General features: G+C 56.3%; 1 protein-coding gene across 5 annotated transcripts in view; it reads right to left on the bottom strand.

Annotated features, from left to right (window-relative positions):
• Window positions 1–18,311, bottom strand: part of DGKZ (diacylglycerol kinase zeta) — a 54,289-nt gene extending 35,978 nt beyond the window's left edge. For 2 of the 5 annotated variants that reach the window (XM_066188010.1, XM_066188009.1), the window contains exon 1: window positions 10,117–10,333. In XM_066188010.1, coding sequence (XP_066044107.1) covers window positions 10,117–10,313 — 197 coding nt within the window. In that variant the 5' untranslated portion in view covers window positions 10,314–10,333. Of the gene's footprint in view, window positions 1–2,689; window positions 2,785–10,116; window positions 10,334–11,400; window positions 11,586–17,571 lie in introns of those variants that run through there. The other 3 variants (XM_066188008.1, XM_066188011.1, XM_066188012.1) reach the window with 3 other exon arrangements.
• Between the last annotated feature and the right edge of the window lie 2,009 nt (window positions 18,312–20,320).

A 20,320-nucleotide genomic window follows, 5' to 3' on the forward strand; every position in this document is an offset into this window, starting at 1 on the left:
CAGGAACACCTTCCACTAAACCAGGTCGCTCAGAGTCCCATCCAACCTGGCCTTGAACACTTCCAGGGAGGGTTCAAGCTTTCAGCTTGTCACCAGCTGCCCCATGCCCACCCTGCTCTTCCTGTCCCCTGTGGACTACGCATAGCAGAGACTCCTGCTGGTACCACTTGCTGCTCCTCACAGGCACCACAATCCTATCTCCCTCCTGGGCTGGCAGGACTTGGACTTACAACTGGAAACAGCCTGGAGGAGTGACCACTGGAGGGTGGATCCCAGGTGGCCTCAAAATCCCTTCCAAGTCAATGTGACCACCAGGAGACCAGGTCACATTCTCCAAGTCCCTGGAGGCAGCAGGAGCAGGAGGCCCAAGAGCCCTCTCCTTAAGTTCAGTCATGCAAACCTTGCTGTCATTCTCCTCTTACCCCCACAACTTAGTAAGACCTCGGCCTGTTAACATGCAGACACGTGAATGGGTTGTGGTGGAGACCAGTGGCTCCCAGTGCTGCTGTCACAGGTTTCAGTCTGCTGTGTTCAAGCAGAAACCACTGCTCCAGGCCAAGAGGCTCCCCAGGCCCACGCAGCTCTGAGCAAGACTTTCCATGTGAGGAGATCCTGGTCCCACGCACCTGAAACCACACCACAAGTGGAAGCCCCTGCAGGTGTCTGCAAGGAGGAGAACTGCTCAGCATCCCTGAGAAACCCAGTCCCCAGTGATCTCTGTACACCACAAAGCCTGAGACAGGAAAGACGCCTCCCAAGCCTTTAGCATGACCCTGTGACTAAGCAGAGCACATGCTGACTTGCCACACAAGTGGCATTTCTTAGTTTAACTGTGACCCTCTTACTGATATCATGCCTAACCTTTGGTTTCACATTTTCACCTCATGGCAGCAAATGACTAAGTCTTTTTCTCCCACACCTCACATCAAGATTCAAGTAATTCCTTTTAACAATGTTAAATCTGTTGTTTCTTGGCTTTGCTGAATGTCAGCTTGTCCCACTGCAACAAATGGGAGGACAGGAGGAAAAGGTGGGTTTTTTTCTCCTCCACCCTTTTTGTTCTAAATGCCTTCAGCATATCTGGTCTTACATGCTTCCTTTTCTTCTTTCATCTTAACATCCCCACATCTGCCAGAATCACTGATGGGCTTTTTTCTCCCATCATCCTTCAGAGAGGGGAAGAAGCAATACCTGTGCAGAGTGCAGACTATTGTCCCCCTTCCTGGAATGGACTAGCACTTTAGCACAGACCAGTAATACTACCTTGCTCTGCTTCCTGACCTTCTTTGCTCCTCCTCCCATGCCCACAGAGACAGTAGATGCTCCAGAGACTCGGGTGTGGGAGGAGCGACCCAGGCTCCAGGTGCAGAAGTTGGGTGGGTGCCATTGTGAGGCTCTGAGTGGTACCAGGACACACAAGCTTGTGCAGTGGGGAGCTGGCTGACAGCTGCCTTGGCTGGAGGCTTGCCTCTGAGCATCAGCCAGCCCATGGCAGCAGCTGACCAGTTTAAGCCATCAAGCTCACCAGCCACTTCAGCCACAGCAGCATAAAAAAAGCTCTATGCATATGCTTTGCCAAACACTTTCTTGCAGAAGGGAGGAAAGCAAAACCAGGAGCGATGAGTCAAGGCCAGCAGCCCTGCAGAAAGGGACATGTCACAACACTCAGCTGAAGTCAGCTGCAGGGAAAGGGCTGGAGTTGCACAGCAGAGCACCAGAGCTCTGAAGAGCGACCGTGCCCTCTGGTGTTCAACCCATGACTCTTTGGACCTCTCCAAAACCCATCCACCTCCCCTCTGCAGAGCGTAACTGGCCACAGTGCCTCGTGCTCCCAACACCTCCAACCACAGGACTCCCAAGAAGCCTTGCGAGACAGGATTTTTGCGTCTACAACATCAGACAAACAAGAGACTGAGTGGCAAACTCAGAAAGGCCCAGGATGCCATGCAGAGAAACTGCATAGCAGAAGCCAGAAACATCAGTGAGGGTCTTCCACTGTGGCACTGACACACGTGCAGCCAAATCCTGACCAGGCTGATGTGCTGCTCTACAAAGACCAAGGCATAGAGAGCCTGGGAATGGAACCTGAGACTTGTCCCTACCTCCACACCTCCTCAGGAGCACTTGTGACTGAGGTATTGGCTAGCCCCAACACCTTTGCTAGCCTAGGAACTGGCTCCCACACAGCAACTACATTCCAGTAATGGTGATTGTCTCCCAGGCCCTGTTTTTCCACTATTTCTGGCAGTCACAGTCTTACTGAACTTCAAACTGCTTCAACTAAATTATTCTATTAATTATTATTATTTAATTTAGTCATTTAGCTAAACCACACTCAGTGCTGTCACCTTCCGTCTTCCAAGCACTCAGCATGCACTAGGTCTAGGTGCTCATGCCCACACTGGCTAGGACATAGAGGAGAAAGAGCTCAACTGACCTTCAATCCAAACTCCAGCAAAACAGAAGCTGCCATGTTAGTCGATCAAAGTCCAGCAGCAAGCTGCCCTCTAAAACAAAGTTAGTGACACAGGCAGGAGGCAAGCTTTCGGTGGCCTTGGTTATTAGTACAGACACAAGGGGGTGAAGTGGGGTGAGAGGTGGGTGGGAGGGAGGAGAGCTCTTGAAAAGAAACGTTGTAGCAGCTGCTGGGACTGCACAGCCCGTGCAAGCCAATAAAAATACCACATACTTATACACCACAGGCCGGTGCTTTATCCTCCTGGATCCCCATCGGCCGGGCTGGCTGCCCTGGAGACAAGGCAAGACACCTTTGTGGGGCAGGTGGAGTCTAGGGACACAAAGAGAGTGGTCAGCAAGCCACGAACATGCCTGGCTGCTCAGCACACAACACTATCCTCCCCCACCCTGGTTTTGCTGCCCCAGTGCCATCTCTCCACCACACATGCTCTCCCCTTGCCTTGGCACTTGCAGATCCCAGGGGCTCCAATGGCACCCGTGCCAGCACCCATGCTGTCAGCCACGGAGGTCAATGCACGCAACATGCCCATGAAGCTGGAGTCAGCAACACCACTTTTCCCTAAAGAGCCAGTCAGCAAACATGAAGCACCACACTCCTGCGTCTGCAATACTAACCCAGCCCAGTTCAGAGTCACCTCCAGCCCAACCCAACCAGCTGCAAGAGGGCACACAACTCAGGGACCAGCACCAGGCTGGCACAGAAAGAGAGCCCTGCTTCCCTTCCTCCTTCACTGTCCTGGCCTGGTTCCTGGCTGCCTTCTTTCACCTCGACTGCTGGGTCCAGGCATGGATTTGAATTTCAAATAAATCATGAAGGCACTCTCCAAGCCTTGCATGGAGGAGCATTGTTTGGGCAGAGCAGAGCAGTGCACCTGTTCCCAACCCTCTGGCCCCTGTGTATGGGCACCAACCCTTAGGAACCCTAACTGCCACCAGCCAGGGACTGAGTAGCAAAGCTCTTGGTGACCCAGTGCAGATGGGAAGTGTCACTCTTGGGACCCCTCTGACACCACCCCCACCACATCACTCACTTCCTCACTCATTCAAACAACAAGAGAACTTGTGGGCGGGTAACGTTTTTTGAGCCCAGGTGGGGGATCCTCAACAGTAGCCTCTGCCAGAACATCTCCCAGCCCCATGCTGACCTGCAACCCTGCCAGCAGCTGTACTGGGGAGCAGGATACCTCCTTCCATGCATCCCAGCAGCTCTCACAGGACAGGAGCCCTGTGGCTTCACAATCCTGCCATCTGCCAGCCTCACACAGGTGCAAAATCTCTGCAGGAAACACCCATCCCACCCCCTGCCACACTTCAGCAGTGGCAGCTGCCGTGCACTAGCTGCTAGAGTGCCCCACGCCATGTCCTCTTCTGTGGTGACCTCAAGCTTGGGCAGTAAGAGGCTGAGCCCTGGATCTGAGAGGCTCCTGGCCAGAGCCAGGGTGGCAAGGCAGGATGATGTACAGATAATTGGACCAAGTGGGAACTTTCACACGGAGGGGATGGCGCGTGGCCATCTGCATGGCCCCCTGCTCCCACTCTTGGATGGCTACAGGCCATGGCCAGAGGCCCGGAGCTTAGCAGGAGGCTCCAAGCCATCTTAGGTACTTCTACCCCCTGATTCTCTATCCTCATCCTGTTGGGAAGCCCTGCCCTAGAGTGGAGGTGGGGCCCTCCACAGCCAGTGGGGAGCAGACAGCAAGGAGTCCCCCTGCTCGCTGGCTCTGGATCCACACGTGGGCTGACAACAGCAAGCAAGGGACAGGCTGTTTGGCATACATGTTTCCTGTAGAAGCCAAGCTGCACCAAAACAAGGGGAAAACCTTCTGCAAGAAGGCTTTATGTTAGTTGCCCTGACTTCCTGGGCCAGCCAGCTGCAACACATGACTTTCTTCAAAGCCACAGCACGTGCTGGAGCCAGGGCTGCTCCAGCCCTGCAAAGAGACAAGATGCTGCTGGGAAGCAGGGAAAGGGAGACAGGGCGAGTGGAGCTGGGAAAAGGGCAAACACTAAGCCCTTGCCTATTGGTGTGGGGTGGGATTTTCAAACTCTGGCTGGGTGCCCACACGTAGGGTGGGGACTAGAGCCTGCCACAAGTTGGCATCCTGCAATAATGTCAGGGAGCCAGCAACAGCCCATGAGACACACCAAAGGAATCTCTCACCAACACGGGGCACATGCAGGACAGGGCAACAGCCAAAGGGTGGGACTACCTCTGGCCAGACTTCCATCTGCTCCCAGAGTGGGGCTTTTCCACCAGTGCCATGCACCAGCCCCCCTGCACCCACAGCTTGGGCAGCATCCTGCAGTTTCCCCAGAGACAGGTCTCCAGTTCTCACAGCTGGGCAGGGCTTGTCTGAGATGAGGCATGCTTAGCTCATTTCCCCAGGCCCTGAACCACTGGGAAGGGCTGGCAGCTGTCAGCTGGGCAAAGCTCAGCCAGGCTATTTCCAGGCATGGGAGCAATGATCACAGGTAGAAACCGGAATTGACAGCCTAACTCAGACAGCACAACCTGCCCGGAAGCCAGGGCTGAGACAGGAGGCCCATCAACTCCTACTGTCTGGGACAGCGTGGAGTGGGAAGAGATCCTCCCAGCTCCTCATCCTGGCACAATGAGGAGGAGCTTCCCCTGGGGACAGAGCTCACAGTTAAGTACAAAATTAGCACCCTAAGGCATCAACCCCTAAACTGCAGGGAGGAGGAGAACAGCACTGGGTGTAACACACATGTCCAGTGTGGACAGGACTCCAACCCTGCTGGGCACGGGCCTGGCCAGCACAGCCTCACTGCTTGTCTTGGCAGAGCTTCACCCTCCACCTGGCATCCTGATGGGGAGAAGAAGAAAGCCTCCCAGCTCTGAAACACAGACTGCAGCTGCTGCTGGATCTGCAAGTTGCAACAGAAACACAGAGTATACTTTTGTATTACTGGAGAGCTAGCCTAGGGAAAGCTCTTGAACTCAGGATTGCAAAGACAGAGCCACTTATTATCCCCAGAGCCTGGTGCCTGGTGCCAGCTCAAGAACCAGCAGGACAGGTTTCCCCTATTTCCACGTCTAGCCGGTGTTGCCAAGCCAGATCTGCACCAGAGTCCCTACCTCCAGAAGTCTCCAGCAGAAGCCATTCACCTCTTGCCAGTACCCCATCTCTTCCAAAAAAGACTGTGGGCCCAAGGGCCTGCAGCCCTTGCTCTACTCTTGAACTCAGCATCTCAAAGTCAGTCCTGGTTTAAAAGAACCAGCAAGCAAGCAATGCATGGCTGAGAGATAACTCAGGAGCTTCAGCTCACAGAGTCACCTGGGAAAAAGAAAACAGAGCTCCATGAAGAGCAGAGCTGCAAGTTAAATTTAGAGGCTTCGCCAAGTCTCTGGGGAGACTGTCTGCTCCCCAGGCACTGCACGATGATGAGTGAAGGAAATCCTACACTGTGTCTCCCACCACCTACCAGCGCTCAGGTTGCCTTTCGTGAGAACATCGCCCCCGTTGCAGAGGACTGGCCTCCCCTTACGAGCATCTCCTTAGTCCCCAGGAGGACTCACACAATCAAACAGCTCTCAAACCCTCTCTGCTTGCACCACCCACAGCTCTGCCTCTCCCCTCTCAACACTGTATCCTTGTAAAGACCTGCGTCCACTCCCAGTGCCAGACTCTCTTCCTTTTGTTTTTGTTCAAAGGAGGAAAGCAGTCCATCATCCTCCCTCCTTTCAGCCCCTTGAGGAGATTACTGGGTTTCCTGGAAAGGATGCTCCAACTCCTAAGAAGATTAGTGGAAGGTGTGCCTGCCCATGGTGGGGGGGGAGGGCTGGAACTGGATGATCTTTAAAGTCCCTTGCAACCTAAACCATTCTATGATGCTATAATCAAAGGTCCTGACACCTTCTCTGAGCAAGCACACGTCACTGTGGCAGCCTCCGATCTTGGGAGCACAGGGGAGCTGCCAGTGGGTGCCTGGGACTGGAGAGACAAGGCAGGTAGCAGGTAGGGTTCACACCTCAGCCTCAGGAAGCAGTCAGACCCCCCATGCTGATCCTTCCCTGCCCTATCCCACAGCCCCACTGTGAGCTGGCAGCTGTCCCGGCCTGGCTCCGCTGTGAGGCTGCATGGGCTGCCAACAGGTACAGCTGCTCAGCATGCCCAGTGCTTTATTCTTCCCCCGTTGAGAAAAAAAGTTCCTGAGCAGCCCCACAGGAGGTCAGGCCCTGAGCAGAGATCACAGAGCAAACTCGGCACCGGAAACAACTCTCTGGGCACATCCCATCTGCCCTGCAAACAAGCCCAAGTGTCACTGCAAGGGACAGCTGGGGATTCCCACAGTGACAATGGCCCGGGCCCAGCTAAAGCTACCTATCCGTCACCTCTGAGCAGGACAGGGAGCGGAGGCTGGAGGGTTTCAGAGCTAGAGGCATACAAAATCTGCATGCATGGAGGAGAAGTAGGAAGATGATTGCTCAACAGCTAGCTGGCAGCAAGGTGCCTTGTGAAAAAGCTTGTCCCGAGGGAAACACTGCTCTCAGCCTGCCAGCCTGCAGAGCACAAACTTCAGGCTCCTCACTACAATCTGGTCTTCCCCCAGGGCACTTGGGGCTTACCCCACCGCACAGCCTCTCTACTGCACCTGCACAGGGGAAATTGGGCCCAAGGGCCAGCAGCTTCGAGGGCACTCCCCACACAGCAGCGATGGGGAAGGCTGGGCTGCTGTCCCAGCGGCACATCGTTCTCAGCTTTCACATGCGTGTAGGCATCAAGCTGCAAGGAAGACAGTGAAAAGTGACGTCCCAGAAAGATGTAGGCGGGTGCTCGGCTCAGTTTCTTGAGTGCCGTTTACCCACAGGCTGTGCCACCCACAGACCTTTCCTAGGGCAGTGGCAGGCACCCCCAGGCTCACCTGCAGGCTCCAGCACAAGACCTGCCAAAGGGTCACATCCAAAAACTTGGCCTCATGCTCTGCTGGACTACCATCTGCCAGCTGCCCCACTGGTGGCTATGGTCCCTGCTCATGCGATCACACCAGCCATTACACATACTTCCTTTGAAGTGGGATTTGATACAAAAGCTCTGAAGCCCACAGGAAAGATCCATTTCAGCATCCCACTTCACTGGCACTGGGACAAGCAAGAAACAGGCACTGTCCCCAGCACATAAAATCCTTCCCCAGTTCCTCCCTGGAAAGGGTAAACTGTGCAGCTCACTCATAGCACAAGAAACAGGGCACCAAGAAAGGCAATTTAATCCTAACCACCTCTTATCTGATCAGCCCCAATCTCTTTATCAGCCCAATTAAAAGAATTACCCATCCATGGCCCGGATGCATGTATTGTGCACTTGTCTCTGTCGGCTCTAGAGCCAATTACTCCACCCTCCTGTAAGGCAATTATAAGCTACAGAAATAAGCCTGCTTGCAAAACACGGGACTAATGTATTGTACCACCAGAGGCCAGACCTCAGGGGCTCACCTTTCTGTTGCTTCAAATCCCCTGAGGGCTCACCTGCCCTGGGGACAGGACAGGCTCTCTTGCCATTTTGCAGACCCCTGCTTCCCCTGGCCATGCCTCCCAGTGTTTACACAGGCAGAGTTCAGCACAGGGTGTCCACCTCAAGGAGACCTCTCTGACTTCTCCTGGAAGCCGGGGCTCTCCAGAGACCCACTCGTGCCAGTGAGCAAATTCTTCCCCGTTACCTAAGCTAACCTCTAGACCTGTTTCCCAGCCACATACGGCTCTGGGTAAAGCTCAGAATAGAAGTGGGTACAAATTTCCTCACTGATGGCTGTTGGAAAGCATTTGCTAGGTAGCGGCTGGCTGTACTTCTTGACAAAAGGACGCATAGCATAGCCTTCCCTCGTAGTTCCCTCAGAGGAGGTAAAGAAACTTCACGCCATCCTCTGCTCTAACACTCAGGTGGGCATGAATTCAGTGGCGTGCAGCCAATTATCCTGCATGAGTTCCCACTGAGTTTACCTCCCACTGGTGTGCGTGGGAGCCTGTTCAGTCTCACTACCCTGCAGCTCTGGGTGCTGCACTCACCACCCTGAGGCAGAGGGGAACTGGGTCCCTCCATCAGCAGCAGAAGGGTAAGAACACACTAAACAACCCAGTGGCCATTTCCAGCTGTCGTGGTGGGCCTGCTGGACTCCTCCAGCTCTTCCTGCCATCCCACTTTGTCTCTCCCCATGTGTCCACACTGCCAAAGGTTGTTCACATGTGGAAAACTTCCCCTCAGCTTTGATCTACATTGCAGTAACAGCAGCCTGAAGCCCCAGGACTCAGAGAGAGATGCCACGCAGTATTGGGAACAGGCCAGAGACTGCCAGGAGCTCAAGGCAGCCCTTGCCGACATCTGTGAAACCAGAGCAGAGAACACTGCTCTGTGATGGAGTGACCTTGCAAGACATCCACTCCCAGGTCCGGCTGGGATGTGGAGGTTGAAATTGGAGCCTTTCCCCTCCTTCCAGCACGTGTGATACCACTCTGGTGGCACTGCATCCTGCCTCAACTGCTCCCATATGCCAAAAATACCCACGAGATGTAGAAAGTTTGTCACGAGGCCACCAACACGGCTGCGGGCGAGAGTTATCAAGTACAAGGTGAGGATGAGATAATGGGGGCGGTCTGGCCTGCAGAACAGTTTGAGGGGGAACATTATTACTATCTTCAGCAACCTGATGGGAAAGTATACAGAGAAGATTGGGTCAGATGCTGCCCAGACGTCCACGGTGACAACCTGAGACAGACCAGACACAGGCTGCAACAAGAGAAACTGAGCAGTTATTAGAGGAAAAAAATTCCTGAGTAGCTGATGCACAGGAGTGGGTGTCCATGGAAGCTGTGTTCTCTGCACCCTGGCAACACTCAAAACTCAACATCAGTTAGTCTGATCAAATTCGACCCTGCTTTGAGACAGCAGTGCGGACCAGGCAATCTCCAGAGGTTCTTTCAGACCTCAGTTATTCAGTGTCTTCAAAGACCTGCGGATGGCAGAGATACCAGGCTCTGGTACTTCGAGGTACTTCGCTAACACTGTCCAGTTCCCCGCGAGGCCAACAGAGAGGCTAAGGCAGACACAAGGAGTGCAGCTGGCTCTGGGACGGATGCACGCGAAGCCGGGATCCCAGCCGGCAGCATGGGACGAGCACAGCCAAATCCCGGCGCGGCAGGACTGCCAGTGTCGCAGGCGAAGCACGGGACGGGCGTGCGGAGATGGAGACAGGCGGTTCTGGGCGGGGGGAAGCGAATCCCCCAGAGATGAGACTCCCATTCCAGGGGACGACAGCGCGCGCAGCGAGGGCAATGCTCCCCAACTTGCCATCACTTCGTGCCAAGAGCTTTAAAGGAGGGAAAAGCAAACTCACCCCGCTCCATCCCCACGCCCTGTCCCGCATATGCCCTGCGGCTGCGCTCAGCCGGGGTCAGCCCCTCGACCGGGCCTGGTGAGGCGGCTGCTGACGGCCCGGCGGCGGGAGGCTCTTCGGGAGCCGGTGCTCCACCGCCTCCGTTCCGGATGCTCCAGCCGCCTACAGCCAACCCTTGACCGGGAGCCTAGCACCCTCCGGCCCCGCTCCGCCGCCAGGTGCCGGAGCGGGCACCGGGCTCGGAGCTCGCCCGCCCGGCGGGACCCGCCGCGCGCCCCGCCCGGTGCTCACCTGCGCCCGAAGAGCTTGAGGCCAGTGAAGCGCTTGTTGCTGTGGCGGCGGCCCAGCGGAGGCGGCGGCGGCGGCACCCCCTCGGGCTCGGCGCCGCCTGACGCCCCGGAGGAGTCGGCTTTGGCGGCGGCGGCGGTGGTGTCGGAGGAGTCGGCGGAGGGCGAACCGCCGGACGGCGGGGTCCGAGCCGCCTGCATGGCCGAGCTCAGGGCTCGGCGTCGCCGTCACCGCCGTTCTGAGCCAGGGGAGGGCACCGGGGGCGGGCGGGGGGCGCGGCCGGCTCGGGCTCCCGCCCCACCGGGGCCACGGGCAGGCGGGCAGGAAGTGCGGCCGCTCACCGGCGGCACCGGCGGCCGCGCCGCCAGCGCCGCCTGCCGAGCGCGGGGATCGGGGCTGGCGGCGGAGCCCGTCCCGTGGCCCGGCGCCCGGTGCCGCCGCCTCAGGAAGCCGCGTGTCAGCCCCGCCGCCGCCCCGCGCTCGGAGGAGGCTCGGCGGCAGAAGCGGAGCCTCCCCCTGCCTCCGCCTCCCATTGTTCACCGCCGGACGGAGGGGACGGAGCCAACAGCCCTGCCGCCGCCGCCACCGCCCTCTCCGGGGACCGGCAGCCACCGGCGGCCTTGTCGCCGAGGCCGGCACCGAGGCCCTTACCGAACGCGGCGAGCGCCTGCCCCGCTTCTCCCTTAGCCCAGCGACACCGCTGGCTCAGCAGGCAGCGGCAGGGGCAGGGGTTAGCCTGCTCGCCATAGCTGCCAGCCCAGGCAAAGAGCAGCTCTCCCCGCCCTCCTGTGCATGGAACATGTGCCGGCTGCAGTGGCAGCTTCCCCGCTTCCCAAGGGTGCGGAGCCAGGTTGAAAGCCGGGGCTGCGGGGGCTGCCAGGACAGGACCCTGGCTGAGCGCTGCACGGTGCTCCTGCCGACCCTTAACACCCCGGGGCAGGTCTCACTGGCAACCTCAAATACCCGCCGCTTCCAGAAGGGCTGGTGGGGATGGGGACACACTTGCTGGCTTCCCAGAAACCGACGGCCCAGGCAAAGCTGGGCTGACCCGCTGCGCTCACAGGCTTGGCATCGAAAGCGCTCATGCGGCCCTTTGACATCCTGGCTGGGAGGTTTTGCTGCGCAAGCCCAGGCACTAAGAGAAGAGGAGGGGATTGCGGGCAAGGCGCTGGGCGAGCAGAGGAAGCCTTTCCCCCAGTCCCCGAATCATGGGCTGTCAGTACTAGCCACAGCACCTTAGCCCCCCAACAATAAGAAGAAGGCGGCAGAGCCCAGCTCAGTGGGTACCTTATATCTACGTCCCCCGGAGGGCTCTGGGGAACGTCCCAGGAGCGATGCCGCCACATCTGCCGCAGCATGAGCTGATGTGCTCAGCCAGCCCGGGGTTCACTCTCGCTCTTCCTCCCCCAGCAGCCGCTTTCCGGAGTCATCCCGAGGGCAGGTCCCTGGCAGTGCTCCACCGCCCGACCGGGGCCCTGGCTTTGTTTGCACCCTCCACCTGGTTCCTCTCTCTGCACTTCCTGGAAGTGTGAGGGCGGCTGTCATCGCAGCCGGCTGCACGGCCTTCTTCCCACGGCGCCGGCCACCTCCTCTGCTGGGTCGCCTCCAGTGAAGCCTCGTGCGCACCCTCAGCAAGCAGGAGCACGTCCTGGCACGCTGGGCTGCGCACCCAGGAGCCGCACCTCCCTTGCTGGGTGGTTCTTTGAATGCCCCCAGACTTGAGACAGCCCCCTTTCCCAAAGCTGCCCCAGCACCGCCACGCATACCAGGCCACGGCAGTGCAGTTGTCCTCCTGCCACCACCCTGGGCCATGCACATCCTTCCCCTGCAGGGTACCACAGCAGTCAAAACTCCTGGATGTTTATGTCCTCCCTATGTGGCAGGTCTGAAAACAACCTCCAGCATCTGCTCAATCTGCACTGGAGTTCATTGAAAAAATGCTTTAGTAAACCAGGAATGGGCAGTGTGAAAAGTAGAAGCATCTAGGAGGCTCCAGGCCAGCCTCCAAAGAATGGAGAAACAACCTGACATACCATCATCCCTCCCCCAGTCTGAGGTGACAGCGTAAAGCTGCAGGCTTGGCCTGTCCTCACCTCCAAAATCCCCAGCTCTTCACAACCAGATGGTACTTGGTGAGCTCTGGCTCCAGGAAAGCTTCAGATCACCAAGAGGGTCTGTGGTCAGCTTCTATGGGCCAGAGAAAAGCAAGCAAGCAAAGCTGGTCCTGGCAGCCTGCACAGATGGCATTTCTAAAGGGGGACATGGTCTTGCTTTAAACTCCATCATCAAAAGAAAAAAAAACATTGACAGACCTTGATCTCACCAGGCAAGCTCTGAAACTGAACACAACCCACTGCATTAATTACTATGCAGAGAGAGGAAAAGGCAGGTCCTGGATGCCTAACTCCAGCTCACAGATCAGGGAGGGGAGAGTTTTGTTATTGTGGAAAGGGTTCGTCATCCCCGCTGCTTTGCATGCCATGATGGGTTAGTTGCATTTTCTCCCTGCCTGCAGACATTTCCTTTTCATGTTTCATGCTCTGTCTCCTGGTGTTGATGTCTAGTCCTCTTACCCAGGAGCATCAGGAGTACCAGGGCTTGGTGGGGCTGTTGGAGAAGTAACACACCCTTGCTCTGGGTCCTTCACCATCCTCTGTGTGCTGTGTCCATGTGTCCTTTCTGTCCCTTGGGCTTGGTGCAAAACTGCGAAGGAAGCCCTAGTAATCCCAGTCCTGGCTGTTCTTGGTCAGGAGACCAGAGAAGACAGACCCTGCCGCACAGGCTTCTCTGTAGGCAGCACAGGAGAGGGATGGGGATCACTGTGCTGGATGTTACTGTGAATTGGCACCGTTGTCTTCATGCTAGTTTGTGCAGCACCCTGGTACTGAAAGGATTAAGCTGCCTGCTTCAGCCAAATTCAGCAGGAGACCTGCCTGTGGGACTCATTGTGAGCAGGGATCAGATAAGGGAGGGAGTGAGTGGTCAGGGGACGGGATGACTCTTGGTTCAGGGATCCCAGCACTCCCCACCCCAGTAGTGTTTGGATGCAGGTTGGCATTGCCCCTAATACTGGTTAGTGCCCCTAACAACCTCTCTGCTGGCCTACTCGGGGAGTCCCACCCCATGGTCCCCCTGCACACCTACACACACCACATGCAAGGCTGAGGCTGTGGTTATGAGGACAAACAGGGGAGGGAGGCTGTGCTCTGTTGCCTCAGAGAGCTGACCTGGCTTGCCTGATGTGGAAAAACCCCAGCAGGAGGATGGGCAGGAGCATCCCCTCTGGCAGCAGCAGCAGGGTCAGTTAGTCTTGGGTCAGGGAGTGTGTCTGGTTTAAGGTGGGGCTTGGGGCTGCATTATGGCATCCCTCCCTGGCATGCTACAGGTATGTCCCTATACAGCCAGGCTGTACCCACAAACTCAGTGTTTCTCCAAAATTGGTCCTTTGGATGTTTCTATCTCTCGTTACACACAGTCCCATATCCAGTTCATCACTGCCTTGCACATAGGAACATTCAGAATGAGAGCCAGAACCAGCATTCTGCTCCAAGCACAGGGTGATGCCAACTCCAAATCCATCCCACCCCAGGCTGCCATGCACTGCAGCCTGTGTCTGACAGTGGGGTCCAGCAAGCTTGTCCCTGGTTCTGCAAAGAGTCGGGGCAGGGGATAGTGAGATGCTTGTCACCCCCAGAAAAGTCTGTGAGGATCCACCTGCTCATTTCTAGCACTTTTCTCTGGCCGTGCCACCCATCTCCTCTCCTCTGCTGCACAGAGGGATGCAGAGACAGATGTCTCTGTCAGAGTGGAGCAGGCTTGGCTTGCTGGAAACGAATGGCAATTTGATTATACTGCTCTGCAGAGCAGGGCTAACACGATTAAAAGGCCAGCAGGCAGGACTCGGAGGAAGAAGATCCCCTCTCTGTCCCTTTCTCCCTGCTGACAGCGGAGGCTCTCCTTTCCTTCTTCCTCAGCCCCTGCGCTGCCCAGGCTGTCCTGGGACTTCACAAACATCCAGAGTCCAGATCTGAAGGCAAAAGGAAGAGAAGACAGCAGAGAGTTGCAACTATCTTCCCCTGGGCCCCTCACGGCTCCTACATCCTTCTCTCCAGCAGCTCCTGCCAGCTCTACCCTCTGGCCTGCCTGCTCTATGACCAAGCTCCCTTGCTATTTACATCACAAAGCAACCCCCTCTGCTCTACTGTGGGGGTTATATTTAGCTCCCTGGCACAGAACAGCCTGTGAGTTGCATTAGCTGCATCCTATCTGCCAGTCGGGGACCGCGCTGAAGAGCCGAGGTGCCTCACATCTCCCTAGTGGGGACGGGAGCTGGCTGGGGGGGCACAGGACCTCCTTTTCCCGCTGCCATGGATGGCTGTGTGGAGCCCTCTGGTGCGTGGGCTGGTCCGGGCGCTACCTCCGGCCGTGACCGAGAGCCGAAGGGTACGAGTCTGACACCTGGCACGTCCCCCGCCCCACAGACGGAGCCTGCAGAGAGCTCGTGCAGGAGCTTTTGTTCGCTTGTGGTTTCCTTTCTGGGTAAACACCCCTCCGGGCTGGGCTGCTGGGAGCAGTCGCAGTGACAAAGGCTACTGTTGCAAGCATCACCTGATAGCAACGATGAAATTGAGAGGGGGCCCACTGCTGCTCAGGAGAGGTTGCAGGGAGCTGCTGTGACCTGCTCCACCTGTCCCAGGCCTCTCTGGCTCCAGGTCGGCTTTCCCTACAGCAAAGTTCTGCCAGCCTCTAGCTTGCCCTATTCCCACTGGAGCTACCCCACTCTGGGAGCTAGAGATGATCCTGCCCCACCACAAAAACGTTGTTGGAGGCACTCGAGGCAAGTGGAACCTGACTTTGGACTCCCCTTGGGCAAAGTGACAGTCTGGGGATTGAGGACTTGAGATTGGTGTTTGCTCCAGGTTTGCTGTGGTGACAGAGGGCATTGGGTCCTTCTGGCATTGCAGAGGCACCTCCCTACTGGGAAAATTGTCCCAGAATGTGCAAATCTGGTGCACAAGCCAGCATCATTAATAAGTTTGGCACGAAACTGCTACTCAAGGCCCTAAATATAACCTAAGTGCTGAGCTCTCTTCCACCCGCCCAAGGCGCCTCCATACACCGTGGCAGCTATTTATGGAAGGAACTTTATTTCCATGGGATTAATATCATTTCTGCTCATTTCAAAACCTTTATATAGCAGCTTATGCTGCCTGCCCCTCGTGATGACTAACGGGTCCCAGCAGGAGCAGGCAGGTTGGCAGCAAGGGGACTGGGGCCTCCAACCTTCAGCTGACATTGAGGATAAACTGTGATGCCCACAGCCCATGGAGGAGGTCCTCCAAACTCTGGACCAGGGTTCAGTAAGTGTCCCCAGAGCTAGTCAGCAAAGCAAGGGGATTTCTGTCAGTCCCCTAGAACTTTCCCATGCTGCAGGAGGGGCGCATGATGGAAGCTTAGCCCACGTCTGGGTAACAGCTCCATCACCACCTGACCTGCCTGAGGAAGCAGCCAGACCTGAAACTACATGGGTGTCACAGGACAGAACAAGCAGATTTCCACCCCCAGACACTTCCTCTCCCATTTCTCCTTCCCTTCACTTGGGTGTTCAAAACACAGAGTGGAGGAAGCAGCTCATCCCAACCACCGTTTCTTCCTTTGCTGCTGGCCTGCAGGTTGCTGCAGCATTCCCTCCAACCTCTCAGAATCCTCCCTTCTGCAAAGCCTGCATTGGACAGGGCAAAGTCCCCTACAAAGAGACCCCTTGTGAGGGTTGTGTAGGACAGAGGGGCTTTGTGTAAGGGCAGCACAGGCTGGAGCATGTCAACTGAGCCACCTGATCGGGGTGGGATGGGCAGGGTGTATAAAATCCCTAGCAACCTTGGATAATTCTGGAACAAATTCAGGCTGATAATTTAGGTTGCAATATGGTCCCTTCCTCCCCTGGGGAGGCTGGAAAATTGCAGTTGGCTAATCTGTTCACATAATGCACTGTGCACATCTGGAGAAGACAGCTAAGAGCAGAAAATTCTGCTCTGATTGGCACAATAATTCCTCATCCTCTGTGCCATCAGGACAGAGACCCTCCCAGCCCTGCCAGGTGCCTCAGTGAGCAGCTCTGGGTATGGAATGAGGACCAGGAGGGCTGCACGTTGCCCCAGCTGGTGGCAAGGCTCAGGGACACAGGGCACCCGGGGAGGTCTCTGCCACCCCGGCTCTTCCTTGCCACCCACCACATGAATAACAAGTGCTGGGGATGAGTCAGCTTCGGGGCCCCTCCTGCTCTGCAGGCACTAATAAGGTTTCCCATTAGTTCCCATTACTGCAGTATTAGAGAGCAATTTGCTCACAGCTTGCACTGAAGCCCTTGCAAAGGGGGAAAAAGGGCTGCTGTATCCATGGGAGTGCAGATGGGGGGTGACCAACAGCTCCTGCCCAAAATCTTCCCCCTGGCAAAGCTCTGCACTCCAGGGTCCCCAGGGCCCGGACCAGAGGCAGGAGAGCTCATCCAGCCTCTGTCTGCCATGGCAGTGGCCATGGCACCAAGATCCTCCATGTCAGTTTTCCACCTGCTTGTAAACTATGTGGCACTTGCTGAGCATGGCATGATATGGTGACATGGAGCTCAAAAGGACACAGCCATCTCTGTGCCAAGCCAGCTCTAGAGAATGGCAGGAAGGCAGCTCCTGCTTTCTCCCCTCCTCTCAGTCCCAGACTCTCAGAGCAGTCCAGGGTCAGTCCTGCAATGCTCGTGTTGAGTCTGGGCGGGTGCAGGGTCAAGGGATTTCTTCTCACTTACACCTGAGAGCCATTCAGCAACGATGGGGGGTAGTAAATCATAGAAGGGCTTAAACACCTTTCTAGAAAAAGAAAGGACAGGGTGGGACACCGGACTTTATTTGTTGTGACAGAAGAATAGAGCTGAAGTCCTGGAGACGCTGACCTAAGCAGGATTTTGGACATTATGGTTGGAGTGGGGAATAGGAGTTCATCTGAGTATCATCAGGCAGTGGCTCCCCTAACCCCCATGAGAACCATTCTTCACCTCTGCCAGCTTTGCTTGGTGATAGCAGGGGTGGGTAAGCACAGGAGTTACAACAGAAGAGTCACACCAAAAGCCAGGACAGATCTTCTCTTGCTGCAAGATACGCCCAAAATGCCCAGACCACTGCCTAGGAGGCATAACAGCCCCAGGATGGGAAGGGGGAGTTGGGTAGAAGGAAGATGAGGGGGTCTGCAAAGGTAATAATGGAACTGCCACTGCAGAGGGGGGTGTTGCATGAGATGGGATGGACTGGATGACTGGTTGCCTTGTCTCTGTGCTGAGATGATTTCTGGTGGGAATGTGCTGGTGGCTGGTGGAAAGAGCCCACCCTGACCCCACGGGAGGGAGATGCCTCAGGGACAGGCCATGCCAGTGCCCCAGTGCAGCCCTGACACTTGGGGACCCAGGTGTCCTACCTGTAAGAGACCTGCTTTCTGATGGCCAAGTGCAGGAACTGTTCCTCCACCTCTGCCACTGCCACTGCCCCTCTCATCTCTTCCCAAGCTGGATCCATGCTGCGGAGGCCAAAGCGTTGTGCTCGTCCAGTGCTCTCTGTATCTGCTGCTCCCCAGAGGCTTGCTGTGGCTCCCCTGGCCACTTCACCATCACTCCTGGCAGGGGAGAAGTCTCTCCAGCTCCCAGGACCTTCAGCCATGCTGGAGTGAGGTGTCTCGCTAGGCGAGGAGTCCCACTCTGCCCCCAGAACTTCTTGGGCAGCCCAGTCTTGTTCCACAGGGTCCCGCAGTGCTGCTCCGCTTCACCTCCCCAGGGCTGTGGGACAATCCCTGCAAGGCTTAACTCCCTGAGGGAGCACAAGCACGAGAAAAAAACACTGTCCAACTTTTTGCAGTGGTATTTATTGGCCTCTTGATAGCAGCTTGAGTAGCTCAGATGCAGCAGCACAGCCTCCTGCCGTCTCCACTGCCCTGCCACTTTGAAGCGGAGGAATATCTGACACACACCCGGAGATGTTGGTGCTGCTCCTCAGAGGTGCTGGCACTGTGAGAGCAGTGGGGAGGGAGTGGAGAACACAGCGTTCGCTGGAGAAGCACAGTCCAGGGATAGTGATGATTGCAAGTGAGCGAAAAAGAGCTTGGTTTGCCGTCTGCAAGGTCCCTCTGGAGCCAGGCACGTCCCCGGCAGCAGCAGCTGAGCGGAGCAGCAGGGAAAGGTAAGCAGCGAGAAAAGTGTCTGTGCACAAAGCCTGGAGCAGCTCTCAAACGACAAAGCAGAAAGTGAGCATGAGTGTGTGCTGTGTGCGTGGGGAGGGGGCTGCGGGGAGCTGCATCCAGCAGGCAGCCTGGTGTCACCTTAGAGACACTTGAAACTGGCACTTAACTCTTTGGAGTCTGGGAAGGCAGAGGAGGGTGACAACTCGGCTGCCTGCAGTCCAGCTGACACCTTCCTGCCTGCAAGGGCTGCTCAGGGAGCTGGGTCTTGGCCACTTGTCTAAACCAGACCTACTGTCAGGTGAAGTCAGGTAGCCTGGGAAACTGCATGACAGCAGCAGCTCCAGCAGAGCAAAGTGCCTGCTGTTGTGTCCAATCATCCAACATGGATGACATCTGTCCAGGGACAGGGTCCCCAGCTGTGGACAGTAGTACCCATCTGAGCAGAGGTATTGCTGTAGCTTGGCCTCTGTCCTTCCAGTTGGCTCACTCAGCTCCTTGCCACTTAGGAGGCTACATTATTCTTGATTTTTCCTTATTCAAGTCAATTTTTCTCCAATCTTGACATCCAGAGGTAGAAACGACCTTTTGTTCTCTGCCCACATGCATCAGAAAAGTTGCATCATTTATTTGTCCCGGGCTGGGATTGGACTTTGTGACCCCAGTCCCAGCTCACCCTGGTGCCACGGATGTCAGCTGGGGTAAGAGATCCCTACAAAGCTCCCATATGTGCCTCATTTGTTCTGTCCCAGATTCACATGCTGTGCCTTTACCTGCTAGGCCCTGGAAAATTCAAACTTCTTGTCTATAAGAGCCATCCCCTGCATCATGGCAAGGTCCTACAATCAGGTATTGCACAAAGAGCACATTGCAGTCACCTGTAATCCCAGCATTTTCCCATGGAAATCTGGCATGATGGGAGCAGGAGCCCATCCTCAACCTTCTCTGACTGTTGTGTAACCTTGGGAGTCATCAGGAGCATCTCATCCCCCGTGCCAGCACTCTCCATCACCTCCATGTGGCCCTGTGGCACCTCTGCTGCAGGCTGTGCTGTGGCACATTCCCATGCCACTTTTGACACCAACCTGGGAAGCAGCAGGGGCTGACGAATTGCTGTGGCTTTCCCTGGTAACCACAGCCCACTGGCACCTCCAGTTCAAGTTGCTGAACCTTCGTCTGGCCCTAAAAGTCACAATGACATGTCTTTCTGGCTGCACCTCCTGGGGGATTTGTTTCTCTCAGGGGCACAGCAGCCCCCAAGTCCACTCCTCCACGGAATCGTGACTGGCAGGGAGCCCCACACCCTCCTTGCTGTGTGACTCAGCCCCTCCAGCCCCCACAGGGGTTTTGTTCTCCTTGAAAGCTGGAGTGCTGCTGGGTGAGCCCTCCCCCAGCAGCACTGTGCACAAGCACAGCTGGCCCTGGGGAAGCAGCTTCACCCTCACTTGCGGCGAGAGAGATCTGCTTGGGAGCTTGCCAGTACTCCCTGCATGGGTGCATGGCCCTGCTCCATGTCCTCCTGCTGCCCACACAGGCTGGGAGCAGGCTGTGGAAAGGGAGAAGCAGCGGCTGCCCAGTGGCACCTGTTCTTCTCAGCACCCACAGTGAGATGCTTCTTTTCCCTGGGCTCCTCGTGGCCTAGGGAGCCTCTGTTGCCATGGGCTATGGGAGCCACCTTCATCTGTGCCAGCTAGGCTGTCAGGGCAGGACAAACATGGGCTGCCCAGAGGAGCTACAGGGGATGCAGAATACTGGTCCCCTCTTGCTCCCAGGGAATTTTGGGAAACATCTATCTTGTCCTTCATGGTTAAAGAAGTTTGTGGCCACCAGGTCGAGGAAGTGGATGGCCAGTCAGGGATGGATACAAATAGGAAGTTTGGTGAGAACAGGGTCCAAACTTCTGGGTGGGAAAGAAGGGAGAGCATTTCTCACTGGTGGATGTGTCAATGCTGTAGGAAAGGGGCTTCAGGGTGGGAAGCAGAGGCCCTTATTGCAG

Source organism: Chamaea fasciata, unplaced genomic scaffold, assembly GCF_029207755.1.
Source record: "Chamaea fasciata isolate MVZ Bird 193981 ecotype frontalis unplaced genomic scaffold, bChaFas1.0.hap1 SCAF_7, whole genome shotgun sequence".
Lineage (NCBI taxonomy): Eukaryota > Metazoa > Chordata > Aves > Passeriformes > Sylviidae > Chamaea > Chamaea fasciata.